The sequence below is a fragment of the Anabrus simplex genome, chromosome 1, assembly GCF_040414725.1.
Source record: "Anabrus simplex isolate iqAnaSimp1 chromosome 1, ASM4041472v1, whole genome shotgun sequence".
Classification (NCBI taxonomy): Eukaryota; Metazoa; Arthropoda; class Insecta; order Orthoptera; family Tettigoniidae; genus Anabrus; species Anabrus simplex.
Genome location: NC_090265.1, coordinates 779,702,615 through 779,719,019, shown reverse-complemented (window position 1 = coordinate 779,719,019; position 16,405 = coordinate 779,702,615). Strand labels below are relative to the sequence as shown.

At 38.0% G+C, this 16,405-nt stretch overlaps 1 protein-coding gene across 1 annotated transcript in view; it reads left to right on the top strand.

The window, feature by feature from the left end:
- slx1 (Nuclease slx1) overlaps positions 1-12,600 on the top strand; it is a 37,973-nt gene extending 25,373 nt beyond the window's left edge. Inside the window, exon 4 of the mRNA XM_067146695.2 lies at positions 10,896-12,600. Coding sequence (XP_067002796.2) covers positions 10,896-11,243 — 348 coding nt within the window. The 3' untranslated portion in view covers positions 11,244-12,600. The remainder of the gene's footprint in view (positions 1-10,895) is intronic.
- Positions 12,601-16,405: the final 3,805 nt, after the last annotated feature.

The window sequence follows — 16,405 nt, the reverse complement described above, 5'->3', positions numbered from 1 at the left end:
TCCCATTGGGAGATGGAGTGGCAGGTCACTCTCCTCTCCCAAATAAGCTGAGAGCGATAAAAGAAACAACAAAGGTATGGAAGACTTCCCTTTGGGCTTCTCGGAGGGAAACAGTGGTATTATGTCATCTTCAGATTGGCCACGGTGTAGTAACTCACTCCTACTTACTGAAGGGAGAACGTCCTTCCCCTCTGGTATGTATTTGCGGCGATCATCTTACCGTAGTACACGTCCTTAAGGAGTGCGTGGACCTGGCCGATCTGCGCCGTAGTCTAAAACTTCCGAGTACAATCTCCGTCATCCTACAAGATATTACATGTTATAAATCTCATTTTTGGTCCGTATTGAAAATTATTTCAAAAACGATAAAGGTGATTAATCCACCTGTTCAGTACATTAATTTCCACTTGTAGTGGTTACATAAACATACTATCAGTTAAATGGGACATGTTTTGCCCTCAATTCAGGGCATCTTCAGCCTAAAAACAATCTTCAAGAGTACACCTTATATTAATATCGAAGCTACTGTAAAAGTTTAGCCACTGAGCTCGATAGCTGCAGTTGCTTAAGTGCGGCCAGTATCCGGTATTCAGAAGATAGTAGGTTCTAACCCCACTATGGCAGCCCTGAAAATGGTTTTCTGTGGTTTCCCATTTTCACACCAGGCAAATGCTGGGGCTGTACCTTAATTAAGGCCACGGCCGCTTCCTTCCCACTCCTAGCCCTTCCTTGTCCCATCGTCGCCATAAGACCTATCTGTGTTGGTGCGATGTAAAGCAACTAGCAAAAAAAAAAAAAAAAAAAAGTTGAGCCAGTTACTAAAATTCAGTATATAAAAATGTGAGAAATGGTACATTATACAAACATGTTGATGGAAACACTGTCAATGATTAAACCATAAAAATATTTTGTCAGAGGCTAAAACTTATTCTGTTACAAAATTTCTAATTAAAACGGTTCGTTAAAAAAATTTTAGTGGGAAAACAGTGACAGTGACGACAAGAGGGCGTGAGAAACAAGCACTAAAATGAATGTCATAAAAACATCATCTTCAAGGCCGCTGATAAAATCATTAGCATAATGTGAAACTGAAGCATCAGTTGAATTATTGCAGAAGGGGTCTTTAGCACCGGTAGGCAATAAAATTGACTGAGACCATGTCAGGAAGTGTCAGTAGATATTGGAAAATGTTCTCTGTAAGAGAAGGAAAAGAAAGATTAAGAAGTTGAACGCAAGGCAAGAATTCTGTTTACGATGTTAGGAACAGATGAGGACTTGCATGTTTGTTGAAAGCTGTTATTTGCTATCTACTGTTGCGTTGGTGACCGCCCTTCTGTTGGCTCTGAGTCTCGTGTTATAACTGTGCTGCAGAGGCGGTAGCGAACTCGGAGGGGAAGGAATGGGGGAGCATGGAAGGGAGGAGAAGATGGGTCGAGTCAACTGTGATTACTTCTCGTTTAACAATAAAATTTATAAACAGAATGGATTAGCAATGGGTGACCCAATATCGGGCATCCTTGCCGACATATTCATGGATTCAAACGAACACAATGAAATATTAGCAAAAATTAAAGGAATTGATTTATGGTTGAGATATGTAGATGATACATTCGTAATTATAAACAAAGATGTCACCAATAGTCGAGAAATCTTAAACAAGTTAAATGAAATCGAACCTAATTTGAAATTTACAAAAGAGGACGAAGTTGATAACTCACTGAATTTTCTAGATGTAACTGTTACACGTTATTTCCAAATATTTAGAAAACCGATACAATCATCTACAACTATAAACAATTTTTCATTACACCCGAATTCACATAAACAAGCATCTTTTCACAGTCTAATTTACAGAGCACTTAGAATCCCTCTATCTCCCAAGAATTTGGAGAAAGAATTGAATTATATTAGGCACCTGGCTAAACAGAATGGTTTCAAAATAGAAATGATCAATAAATTGATCAATAAAATTAAGATCAAGTTATCCATAAATCTGATGCCAGAAAAAAAACAACAAAAAACTGAGTATGCTAAATTTACTTTTAATAATCCAGCTATACACCAGATTACTAACGTCTGTATCAGGAGTATACAGACTCATGTGTACACAGTGTTTTTTTTCATATGTTGGACAGACTGGCAGAAGTTTTATGACAAGATACATGGAACATGTTAACGTGGAAAAACATAGAAAATACTCAGCGATGAGCTTGCATGTGAGGGAAACTGGTCACCGATTCATATCCATAGAGAAAGACCTAGCGATAATTAGAAACATAGAAAAAGCTAGAATGTTGAATGAATTAGAAAGTTTATATATCTATATAATAAGGAACAGAATCTTAATGACATCACGGTCAGAAAAAGCATGTTACATGAATTAAAGCCGAAATTAATAAAGACAGTTAGTTCAAATAAATTTAGGATACCTAATATATTTAATTCTACATACTCTAGTGCTCCACCCATACCTATGGATATTAGGCCTACTTCCAGCAAAACAGATAACTCCGCCTCTTTGTCAGCCTCATCACAGTTGACTCCACCCATCCTCTCCTCCCTTCCATGCTCACCTATTCCTTCCCCTCTGAGTTCGCTACCACCTCTGCAGCACAGTTATAACATGAGACTCAGAGCCAACAGAAGGGCGGTTACCAACGCAACAGTAGATAGCAAATAACAGCTTTCAACAAACATGTAAGTCCTCATCTGTTCCTAACATCGTAAACAAAATTCTCGCCTTGCGTTCAACTTCTTAATCTTTCCTTTCCTTCTCTTACAGAGAACATTTTTCAATATCTACTGACACTTCCTGACATGGTCTCAGTCAATTTTATTGCCTACCGGTGCTAAAGGCCCCTTCTACAATAATTCAACTGATGCTTCAGTTTCACATTATGCTAATGATTTCATCAGCGGCCTTGAAGATGTTGTTTTTATGACACTCATTTTAGTGCTTGTTTTTCACGCCCTCATGTCGTTTGCATTATATCATTGTCACACTGTTTTTCCACTAATTTTTTTTAATGAAATGTTTTAATTAGAAATTTTGTAACAGAATAAGTTTTAGTCTCTGACAAAATATTTTTATGGTTTAATCATTGACAGTGTTTCCATCAACATGTTTGTATAATGTATCATTTCTCACATTTTCATATACTGAATTTTAGTTACTGGCTAAACTTTTACAGTAGCTTCGATATTAATATAAGGTGTACTCTTGAAGATTGTTTTTAGGCTGAAGATGCCCTGAATTGAGGGCGAAACATGTCCCATTTAACTGATAGGATGTTTATGTAACCACTATAAGTGGAAATTAATTTATTGAATAGGTAGATTAAAATCACATTTATTGTTTTTTTATCCTACAAGATGACGAGCAGTCGGCAGACCTCGTCATGGGCCTGTATTATCATGTGTAAAAGTAGTATTTTCTATTGGTTTTTATTTTATTGTTTACTACATTTTATCCTATTGACTCTGTTTTAGTTTGTGTTTGTATATTTTAATGGGTTGTTTATAATATTAATTTGAATGATATATATGACTGCACTTTAAGGCAATACCTTATTCTACCGTAATCTATATTTTCCATCATTTTATCAGAAAGTAGGGCATTGCAAATTAGATCCACTGATTATTTTAAATTCATAATCGTTTTTCATCATCATTCGTTTTAAATTCTAGTCAGTGGATACATTTTAAAATTTTAATTATCATGTCATTATGTTCCAACTCGTACCATTAGGGACCGATGACCTAGATGTTGGGCCCCTTTAAATGACGAGCATCATCATCATCAGTTGAAAAGTGTATTTCTTTTAAAGATAATATAATATCTGGTATTGAAAATGGTGAATTCTCAATTGTTGGTTGGAGTATTACATCAGGACGGATGTTAAAAATGTTCGTTATATGCAATTCTTGGGGGAAAGTACAACTTTGCATTTGCTGAAAGGTGCCTGCTGGGGCAGTTGAAGAAGGAATGCCTGTGTTTAATTTTAGGAAACATCCTCAGGAGCGACGATAAAGAAGTTCGTTCAGGATGTCTGGTGGCGCTGTTATCAACTTGAGCACGTCAAAACGGGGAGTGATGATTCACGTCAATACTGAGAACGTGTGTGTAGAGTTTCGTGACATTAGCTGCAACGATGCCGAAATGGACAGACTCTTACTGGGAGGGCTACATAACAGCCCATTCTGATGCTAAATATAGCTATTCTGCAATCCAAGGAATGTGCAAGAAACGTGATTTCTTGATATCAAAGAACTGGATCAGTGCCGTATTGAATTAAAAAAGGCAGAGGCCAACTGGGCATAATTCCAGAGGAGAAAGTGCAGGGAAATCCACGACCATCCACCAGCCTTCTACCAAAAGTGGTGAGGAAAGTGAAGGCCCTTGTCTTAGGTGGTAACCCTACCCCCGAAGGACTATCACAGGTAAGTTGGGGATGTCTGTTTCAACAATTAAGACGACCTGCAATTATAAAAGCGGCATAAGCACCAAATTCACAAGCTGTTGCCTCGTCTCATTATGGAACGTCGCAGTAATGCAAGAAAGCTGTGTGAGGTCTATCTGGCAGGGGCAGATGGAAAAATGTAGTGACATTAGACAAATCATATATGTACCTTAGTGACTGTAAGAAACACCATTCGATTTACTACTGCCCTAAAGACAAAAGAAATTTATCAAACGTATAAAGAATTGTATAAAGGAAGGAAGAGGAAAGATAAAACTGAATGGTAAAATTCTGGAAGTGGTTAAAAGTTTCAAGTACTTGGGAAGTGTGATCACAGAAGATGGAAAGATTACCAAGGAAATTGGAAAAAGAATACAACAAGCAAACAGCTTCTACCAGAGTGTAAAGGGTATTTTGTGGAAGCAAGATGTCCCGAAGAAATGTAAGAAAATACTATATTCAACCTATTATGAATCCATACTAACCTATGCAGCTGGATCGTGGACTTCAACAAAACAAGAAGAGAGTAGAATACAGGCAGCAGAGATGAAATTCCTAAGAGGTATTGAGGGCAAGACCAAAAAGGATAGAATTAGAAATGAAGAGTTAAGGAAAAGGACATGAATCTTGAAACTTCAATACAGGATAGAAACAACAAAGCTAAAGTGCTATGGGCATATGATGAGAATGGGAGAAGAGAGTGTGCCAAAAAAAGCTTTATCAAAGAAGTTAACAGGAAAGAGACCACGAGGAAGACCCCGAAAGAGGTGGACAGATTCAGTGTGGGAGTGCATAGAGAAGAAGGGACGAAAACCAGAAGATGTACTAAAAAAAAAGAGAAGAGTGGTGGAGAGACAGGCAGCGATGGAGATCCTTGATTTACAACCCGACCCAGAAAGCTGGAGATGGGAAATGATGATGTATAAAGAATGCCAGGAAAGTATTTCAAGGGGTGTCATGATCATCGCTGGATACAGCTACAATGGCAATTTAACCATTTGCCATGTCGCTGTTAATGTGAAGGTGAACTCTACATACTATCAGCGAGAGGTTTTAACTGCCATTTACAACACAGATATCCCAGCGCTATATGGGAGGGTGAAAAATCAGGAATGGGTGCATCATGATAAAGCATCCAGCCACACATCTTGTTCGACTCGTCTGTTCGTAGAGGGAATGGAGATGAAAAGTGGAATCTGTGCAATTCCTTTTACTGACATTCCGGTGAGGGCACCTGATTGGTTACCCATGGACTTCTATGCATTTGGACTTGTAAAAAGGGCCTTAGGAAATAGACATCCACGTACTATTAATGGCCTCTGGAAAGCCTGTCAGGAGGAGTCAGATAAGATAGACTACTAGCTCTGCGAAAAAGTGTGCTTCAATGGAAATTATGTTGTTAGGCTATAGCTAGAAATGCTCTCTTTCCAATTGAGCATTATCGCTGGTGGAGACATGGCTTTTCATAAGCTAATTACCCTTCAAAATTCGACCCCAGAGATCCCGAACGACCATCTGTATTTTATGTACATTTGATGTCTTCCGAAGAACTCGAGAGCTACTGGTTCTGCTGGAGTAGAACTGAAAAAAATTCATCACCACCATCACTTAAATTTTATCCCATTTCTGCTTCCACATGATATAGCTCGATTACTGGAATGTAATGGTTACAATCTCATTTCAAGAAGTAAATTATGAGTAAAAAACATTTTATAAAAAATAACAGTTAAAATTTACTAGAAAGATATTTGTTACATGTAGGCTAATTTGATTACATCCCAAGTCTGTGTATAATTCACCACATTATTAGACAGACAAAATGAAATTAATAAGCTTGTATTTTACATGTTTGGAGAATTGCGAGTAGGTTATGATCGTGTAATCATTAAGGGGGAATTGCTCATGACAGTACTATTGGACCTTTATGTTTTCTTATATATATACAATACACACATACCGGTATTTAAGTGATATGAGTAAAGAACTGGAGGAGATAAGGTTTTATGCAGATGATGTTATTCTGTATAGAGTAATAAGTTACTAGATTGTGAACAACTGCAAAAAGACCTCGAGAATGTTGTGAGATGGACAACAGGGTTAAAAGTCTGGTTGTGAGTTTCATTAATAGGAAAAATCCTCTCAGTTTTAATTACTGTATCGATTAGGTGAAAGTTCCTTGTGGGAATTACAGTAAGTACCTAGGTGTAAATATAAGGAAAGATCTTCATTGGGTAATCACATAAACAGGATTGTAAATAAACGTAGTAATGAAGGGTATTTAGGGGTTGTAGTAAGGATGTAAAGGAGAGGACATATAAGTCTCTGGTAAGACCCCAACTATAGTATGCTTCCAATGTATGGGGTCCTCACCAGGATTACTTGATTCAAGAAATGGAAAATATCCAAAGAAAAGCAGCTTGATTTGTTCTCGGTGATTTCCGATAAAAGATTAGCGTTACAGAAATTGTTGCAAAGTTTGAGACGAGCTGTCAATGGAGATATAGTATGGAATGACCTTAGTAGACAAGTAATTTTGAATGGTGTTTTCAAAGGTAGGAAAAATCACAATATGAAGTTGGAATTGAAGAGAAAAAATTGGGGCAAATATTTGTTTATAGGAAGAGAAGTTAGGGACTGGAATAACTTACCAAGGGAGATGTTCAAACAATTTCCAAATTCTTTGCAATTATTTAAGAAAAGACTAGGTAAACAACAGATGGGAAACCTGCCGCGTGGGTGATTGCACTGAATGCAGATCAGTGGAGATTGATTGATTGATGCGACACATATACTAATATAATTTAATATACTGTATTACGTGACACATATATATACTAAGGTAATTTAATTTACTGTATCCACACAAGATATTAGCCACTATACTCTAGATACTATCAAAGCAAACTCGAACATTCTACACAGGTCATTAACATAATATATTCTACGAGGAACTGTTTTATCAAAAAATTGGTGCTGTAATCTAATTTTCCCTCATGTATAATGACTTTTAATGTTCTAATCAGCCAATTTTACTGTATGTTAAATATAATTTAAAATGTTTATAATTCAATAAGGCCTATTTAATGCGTTTAATGTCCAATTAAGATATATTTTACGAAGAACTTTTTACAAAAACTCAATGCTGTAATCAACCTTTATAACATCTACAAGCAATTTGACAACATCATTTACTATTTTTATATTCAAAAGATTGTATAATATTTATGACTTGTATTGTATCTCATAAGAATTATTCTAGTCTTTGTATTTTATAAGTATACAAGTTTTATGGCGTACACCCAATACAAAAACTTAGTTTAAGAACAAGTTGTACATACATAAGATTTTGTATTGGGTGTACACTATAAAACTTCTATACTTACCGTCTTACTAATAAACGGTGTATAACTTTTATACAAGGTTTATACGCCGTTTATGTGAAGTTCGTTACTAATAAACCGTGTATAAGCCTCCTGTGTATACATTTGTTATAGGTATTCATTTGATTGCTTATACAGACCAGGACCCTTGCATAAGCGTTGTATAGCAGCGAGTAGCGGAGTGAGCAGTTTATTTTCGTGGTATTTATTCTCTACAGTAATATAACCGTGGTGAAATATTCGACTTATATATTTAACATTGAAAGAATTGACGATAACGTTGATGATCTTCACGATATTTTAAACATAGAAGACATACACCGTTCAGAGGTTATGGACGCTAAACATCTTCGTAAAGTAAAACACTTTAAAGAGACGGAATGGCAATGAATAACTATAAAATAAATTATGGTTGGGCGTATTTTTGTGTAATAATGTGTTACTGCTTAATAGACTTTTGATATTGCGAGTTTATTACACATTATCTGCCCCTACAAAAATCTTGCTCAAATTTGAGTACCGGTACCTACAAAATGGGACATATTCCTGGAGATAAAAAATGGCATAACTTGAAAACCATACGTAATATGTTTTCCATACTTGTAGTTGAATACCCAGAAATATGATGTATAAATGCCTAATAGAAACTTTTTTGATCAAACCTTTCTTTTAAGCTACAAAACTGTTTTTCCTTTCTCCTAAAAAGTAAGGATTTTGGAATGTGTAACCTTTTCAACTCGCCGATTCAATTACAATTGCTTACGTTTTCCGTACTACCCCAGTTAGGAGCTTTTGATCTTAGCTTTTCCATTTCTTTTTTGGCGTTCACTACACGAGCAAGCTGAAGAAATGTTGATATCAATATAAATCAATTTCCAGCTGTCTCATGGAATGACAATGAATAACTAAGTTTAAAAGAAATGATGGTTGGGCGTATGTTTGTGTAATGTATTACTGCTTAATAGACTTTTGAAGTTGCGAGTTTATTATACATTATTTGTCCCTACAAAGATCTTTCTCAAATTTGAGTACGGTACCTATAAAATGGGACACATTCCTCGAGATAAAAAATGTCATAACTTGAAAACCATACGTAATATGATTTCCATACTTTGTAGTTGAATACGCAGAAATATGATGTATAAATGCCTTATAGAAACTTTTTTGATCAAACCTTTCGTTTAGCTACAAAATAGGTTTTCCTTTCTCCTGAAAAGTAAGGATTTTGGAATGTGTACCCTTTTCAACTCGCCGATTCAATTACAATTGCTTACGTTTTCCGTACTACCCCAGTTAGGAGCTTTTGATCTTAGCTTTTCCATTTCTTTTTTGGCGTTCATTACACAAGCAAGCTGAAGAAATGTTGATATCAATATAAATCAATTTCCAGCTGTCTCATGGAATGACAATGAATAACTAAGTTTAAAAGAAATGATGGTTGGGCGTATGTTTGTGTAATGTATTACTGCTTAATAGACTTTTGAAGTTGCGAGTTTATTATACATTATCTGCCCCTACAAAGATCTTTCTCAAATTTGAGTACCGGTACGGTCCCTATAAAATGGGACACATTCCTCGAGATAAAAAATGACAACTTGAAAACCATACGTAATATGATTTCCATACTTTGTAGTTGAATACGCAGAAATATGATGTATAAATGCCTAATAGAAACGTTTTTGATCAAACCTTTCGTTTAGCTACAAAACAGGTTTTCCTTTCTCCTGAAAAGTAAGGATTTTGGAATGTGTACCCTTTTCAACTCGCCGATTCAATTACAATTGCTTGCGTTTTCCGTACTATCCCAGTTAGGAGCTATTGATCTTTTCTTAAGCCTTTCCATTTCTTTTTTTGGCGTTCATTACACAAGCAAGCTGAAGAAATGTTCATATCAGTATAGTATGCGAACCTTTTCTTGAGCCCTGAGCTCCATAGTGCTGAATGGGAACTAGGGCTCAAGAAAAGGTTCGCGTACTATATAAGCCAATTTCCAGCTGTCTTACTTAGTGTTGCCACTGCCTTTTCGATATGCCGTGCTACTGTGCGACTTTCCGGAAAGTTTTGCTCGTAGATAACCAGCAGAAGCGATCATAAAGCCGGTGAACGTGCGAAATACGTCAGTGAACTGCAGGAAGAGATTCCTACGCCTTGGAACGAGTGTATACGTGCTGTATAGTAATACAATGCGTATACCTCGTTTATTAGTAAGAAAAATGTAAAACTCTTATACAGGGTTTATTCACCATTTAACTAAACTAGAGTTAAACAACTGTATAAGGACTTTTTATTAGTAAGACGGTTAAAATACAAAGACCAGAATAATTCTTATGAGATACAGTACAAGTCATAAATATTATACAATCTTTTGAATATAAAAATTGTAAATGACGTGTAGTGTAGTATTCAGAATGCCTTGTAACAATTTTCTTAGGCTGATGATGGCAAGTATAGTTGCCCAAACCGGTCCCAATAATGAGATCATATAAATATGTGACGTATTAATAACTTCACAACCTTGTAGTATTGAATAGGGGGAACCACTTACCCATATTTCTTAATGTAGTATCCTTATGTGCGAAACACCATAGGTTTGTGTTACCTATGAGTGGTGCCATTGTGTGCGACATACCATGGGTCTACATTACCCGTGATTAATACCATTGCGAGAAACACCATGAGTCTACATTACCTGTGGTTAGTACCACTCTGTGAGGAACATCATGGTTCTGCTTTACCAGTGGTTAGTACCATTATGAGGGGCTGGTGACCAGGATTTTGGACCCCTTTAGATAGTACCTAGTACTTAAGGCATTGTGAATAGGATCATTTTTACAGTGTCATTTGTTTTAGACTCTAGTCAGTGGATACATTTTGAAATTTTCATTTTCATTTTGTTCACCTCGTACCATTAGGGCCTGTTGACCTAGCTTTTAGGCCCCTTGAAACAACAAGCATCATCATCATCATCATCATCATGTTTGATGTTGAATGTTTTTAAGTGTGGTGAGTATGAGAAACACACTGATATGTTGTGGATTTCCTGCTGCTGTTGTAGGCAGACCGGTGTCCTCCCTTACATATGCCTCTAGCATATGGACCAGTTGAGAGCAAGAAAGTGGCTGCACCTCAAGAGGACGCGGACCTTAACGACATGACTTTATCGATGTGTTCACTGTGCTACGATGCTGTACCTTTGAGCCAGAGAATGACCTGCCTGAACACCAAGTGTCTACTACTGGTGCATGTCATCTGCTTGGCGCGCTGCTTCCTCCAGGGAGAGGAGATGATTCCTGTCGAAGGCGACTGTCCGTCCTGTGGAGTTCGTATTCTCTGGGGTGATCTGGTTCGCAAGATGAAAGGCTGCTATAGTAATCTTCATGAGGAACAGGATGGTTCCGACTGATTGTAATAGGGGAGAACGTTTTCCCTCTGCTGAAGGTTCAGGGAGGTAATCTGTACAATGGTTGTTGCATTGAAACCTCGTTACTGTTTTCCTCATTAAGATGTTTTCTCACTTAGCACATCGTTAATTTGAGGTCGTGATTCACATTATATTAAATCTATATAAAAATATCTCACCACGTCACAAATTTTTGCTATTACCGCTTAGTATGAACACATTTTTCCTAGCCCTGAAAATGTTCTATGTCATTGCTTGTGAAAGGAACGTGATATCCAACACAAATTAGAACCCTCGTCACAGGAGGCAGGTCGGAGAAAGTTATGCAAAAACAGGGAAAGGCCTTGAATTCCTGAAGTTTACAAGGTAAATTACACCTTCCGGTAGTAAGCCATCAGACCCAGGAAAATTCAGTTTTGCTGGCTGTGTTCACTAACATTGCTGAATAACCTAGTAGACAGTTTGGGCTTGTATTTCACATTGTATTCAGGAGTTAGAAATTAATTCTGTGTTGAGTGCTACAGTGAAGGGTAGCGAATATTTGTCACGCGATAGCCCTCTCTACAGATTAGAAACATAATGGTGTGAAGTTGATTAGCGTGGTTCATATTTGTCTCCTGGTAGCCCAGTTATGGATATGGAAATCGCTCACTAATGAAGACAAAAAATTCAGGAAGTGAATAGGCATCCATATCTTTCACCTGTGAGGCGATATTGAAACTTGCACCTTTGAGTTTTGACTCAAGATGATCGAAGTGTTGTTGCATTCAAGATGGCGGTCAAAGTCATTCTCTGGCACATGGCTGAGTTTAACTTCCAAATAATTAGTGGTCGAAGAGTGACAACAGGAAACAATGTTTTTTTCTTTTTCTTTCTCAATTTGAGTTTTTGCAAACAGTACACGATTTCCAGGAGCGGAATCCAGATGTGTTGAATATCTATTCCAGTATCATCATAAGTAAAGTATTTTGAAATTGTGTAACGATAACATTTCAACAAATGTTGCTGATGAAAATGACATACTGTATTTTATAAACAGACAGTTAAGTGAATGCAAAAAAGAAAAGAGGCCGTGACCTTAATTAAGGTACAGCCCCAGCATGTACCTAGTGTGTAGGTTGGAAACCGCAGAAATCCATCTTCAGGGCTGGATTCGAACCCACTATCTCCCGAATACTGGATACTGGCTGTACTTAAGTGACTCAGCCTGTTGTTATTTAGCAAGCCCCTGTGGAAAAGGTATCCGACTCCATGGCTAAATGGTCAGCGTGCTGGCCTTTGGTCACAGGGGTCCCGGGTTCAATTCCCGGCAGGGTTGGGACACATTTTCAAGAGGCGTGACCTCCGTGCCCGACTTACAGTGTAGGCTTAGTCGTTGGACAGCTGCTGACAGCCTGCCTGTCTCTTCCGCCTATTCGCCTATATATACTGCCGTCCGGCTGATGTCACAGTCTCGTCAGCATGCTGGCTGGGAAATATGTCGCATTCCCGAAAACTTGCTGTATAGCGCGCTAACTTCAACCAAGTGAGGTGGCACCACAACAGAGGCAAGTTGTCAATCAGAATGGATACATGGAGGAAAATAGGAATGGAGAATTTTTTTTCCCTTTCACTTTCTAAATATCAATGTCGACCCGTCACGCGAGGTACTGTTAGAAAGTTCTCTCTGAGCCCGAGATGGTGGTACCACAACAGTTGCACAGACATCCTTAGGTGTAGAATTATGCGGTGGTCAAAACTGTGGAAGCTGCCACCGCAGATTTTCCTTTAAAATGAACTGTAATTTGAGAAAACCATGGTTCCGGTAACTAAATCACCAATATCATTCTCATCTCTACCGAGAAACTGTGGAGATAATAAAACATGACTGCTTCAAGAGGAAAGTGGAAAGATTAGCAGAGTTGGCAACAGTGACTTGCTGCCAGACGATAGAAGTTTGAACACTGTAGTAACACAAATCCAAGAGAGAAGGTTGTTGTAAAAGCGTGGGCACTCACAGGCTTATGTCATTTCGTGCTGACAAAAGCTACCGTGGTGTAGTTGAAATGTAACCACTTTTAACCCGCTGTCGATCCACGTCTGAGTGCCATGCTCGGTCCCAATTTCATTTCCTCCTCCTTTACGAACATATTAAGTGCGCACTTTGGGTATACCTTTAGCTTCCTAAAATAATTTTAGCAACGGGACGGACACAACAATAATGTACGGCATTGCCTTCAGTTTGAACTGTGACACCATTATATCTACAGTGACATGAAAATTGAGCCCCATGCTCACGCGTCGACCAATGGCACAACAAACGTTTTCATTCTCTTTGGTATTCTATTTAGTGATTTATTTTTACATTTTGTTGTGAAAAGTAAATTTCAACCATGGGTAAAGACTATTCTATCAGGGAGTTATTGGAAGAGAGTGACAATGTAGTGAACTTTGAGTTACTCCCAGAATTAGAGGTACCGTGAAACCTCGTTAGTGAGTTCCTCATTAACACGTTTTCTCGCTTAGCATGTTGTAAGTTCAAAGTCCTGATTCTCATTGTATTAAATCTATATAGAAATACGTCACTTATCACGCCACGAATTTTCACTATTACTGCTTAGTACGATCACATTTTTCGTAGCACTGAAAATGTTACTTGACATCCCTTGTAAAACAAACATGATTTCCAGCTTGAGTAAGATCTGTCGCCACAGTTGCACGATTACAGAAAAAGGCCTTAAATTCCTGAATTTCACAGCATAAGTTCATATTCGGGGGGGGGCAAGATGTCAGCTTCAGGAATGTTCAGTTTTGCTTGCCGGTTAGCAGCAAGATTGCTGAATAACACAGTGAGTTTATTTGTTGTTATATTTCGCATTCCATTCAGAAGTTAGAAATTTATTTTGTGTTGAGCGGTACAGTGAAGTTTTGTCACGTGATACGGTAGCCTATATCTGGATTAGGAACATAATCGTGTGAAATTGACTTCTTTTTGTTTTTTTTGTTTTTGCTAGTTGCTTTACGTTGCACCGACACAGAGAGGTCTTATGGCGACGATGGGAGAGGAAAGGCCTAAGAATGTGAAGGAAGTGGCCGTGGCCTTAATTAAGGTACAGCCCCAGCATTTGCCTGGTGGGAAAATGGGAAACCACGGAAAACCATTTTCAGGGCTGCCGACAGTGGGGTTCGAACCCACTATCTCCCGGATGCGAGCTCATAGCTGTGCGCTCCTAACCAAACGGCCAACTCGCCCAGTATGAAATTGACTAGCGTGGTGCATATTTGTCTTGTGATAGCCTAGTTATGGATATGGAAAAAGTCATGAAATTCCTTGCTAATGAAGACAAAATTAAAAATCTGTCAGAAAAGTGGGCTGGCATCCATATCTTTAAGGGCACAGAGGTCGTGAACCTTGAACTCGTACATTTGGGTTTCGACTCGATCATTCGACTTGGTTGAAGTTTTTCAAAATGGAGGTCAAAGTCATGCCATGTGATTCCTCCTGGTCGCATATGGTCGTGTGTAACCTCCAATTCATTGTGTAAGAGTGTGGCCAGAAAAAATAGTGTTTAATAACCCACTGCTCCGAAATAAAAGGCTTCTACTACCAGCATTTGTTTTAGAAAGAGTGTGATCTGCAATAATACTTGGATATTTTCATTGGCCACGCTGCATATGTTTTCATATTTCTTGTTTGGTGTTTTTCCACACCTTATTTTATAAGCCCCAGCAAAAGAGGTTTTCATATTTGTTCTCTCGTGTTTTTCACACCTTTTAATACTTTCCTCTCATCTTTAGAAATGATGATACCGTTTTCACACAAAGTAAAAACCCTAGTGTCGGAAAAAATCGTATCTAGTGTTTCCATATCCCTGTTGGATAGTTTTTATTCATATATTCAATAGTACATTTTCTCATCTAACACATTCTCTTTCCTTGTCTGCTGCAGAAACGTCTTAATGAGGTTTTTCTGTGTTGATATAATGCATTTAAAACATGACAGATGTTAGAAATCTGTTTTCTCGCTGGATTCTCAGATGAAGCTGTGCACCCCCCCTCCCCCCGGTGGTGGTGTTTTTTTTTTTTTTTTTTTTTCATTCACTTAACTCCTGTTCTCTAATTTTCATATGCACCATTTGTTTAAATGTTATTGTTACCGAGCTCGATAGCTGCAATCGCTTAAGTGCAGCCAGTGTCCAGTAATCAGGAGATAGTAGGTTCGAACTCCGCTCTCGGCAGCCCTGAAAATGGTTTTTCGTGGTTTCCCAAATGCTGGGGCTCTACCTTAATTAAGGCCACGGCCGCTTCCTTCCCACTCCTAGTCCTTCCCTATCCCATCGTCGCCATAAGACCTATTTGTGTTGGTGCGACATAAAGCAACTAGAAAAAAATTTTTTTTTTTAATTTTATAGTTACACAATTTCTAAATTCTCTAGTTCTGATGATTCTGGAGTAAATGTTCAACACACCTGGATTTGGCTTCTGGAAATCGTGTACTGTTTGGACAAACTCACCATCAGAACATGCTAAAGGCACATCAATTTCATGACCACTTGTCTCTCAATCGCATGGCACTTCGTCGTGATCTTCTACATCTCCCACATTACTTTCACCGCTATTGAAATTTGAAAACCACCTCCAGAAACAAAGTCATTTCCTTGGGAGTGCTTACTATGATCGCATGTGGAAGCCATAAAGCAACAGGGTTACACAGGATAAACTAAGTAGTTGAATATGCAGCCAACAGTTTGCAGCAGTGTGTTTGTGTTTGTGGAATCGCTGCTGCGGTAGTTCCGTTATTAGAAATATTCCCGGTCCTCAGTCCATAGGGATAGATAACAGTACTTTCTAGAATAGGGTGGATGAGATGAAATCGCTGTATACAGTAGAACGTTGATAATTTGAAGTCGGTTAATTCAAAATGCCTCCTGATTGGAAGAATCTGTCATTCCTGGAAACTCGTTTCGCATGTTATTTAAATTGTTTAATTCGAAATAAGGATAATTCATAATTCGAAGAACAACGTTGGTCCCAGTATTGAAATTCAGACTTTTAATTCAAAATTGTCCTTCAGTTTGTGAAAAATAATATGTTACGGCGTAATTTGAATTAAAATTCTCTGCATCATGATAGGACGTCTTCTGGAACATGCAGGGGTATCTTTCCGAAGTTTGACTTTGGTGTGT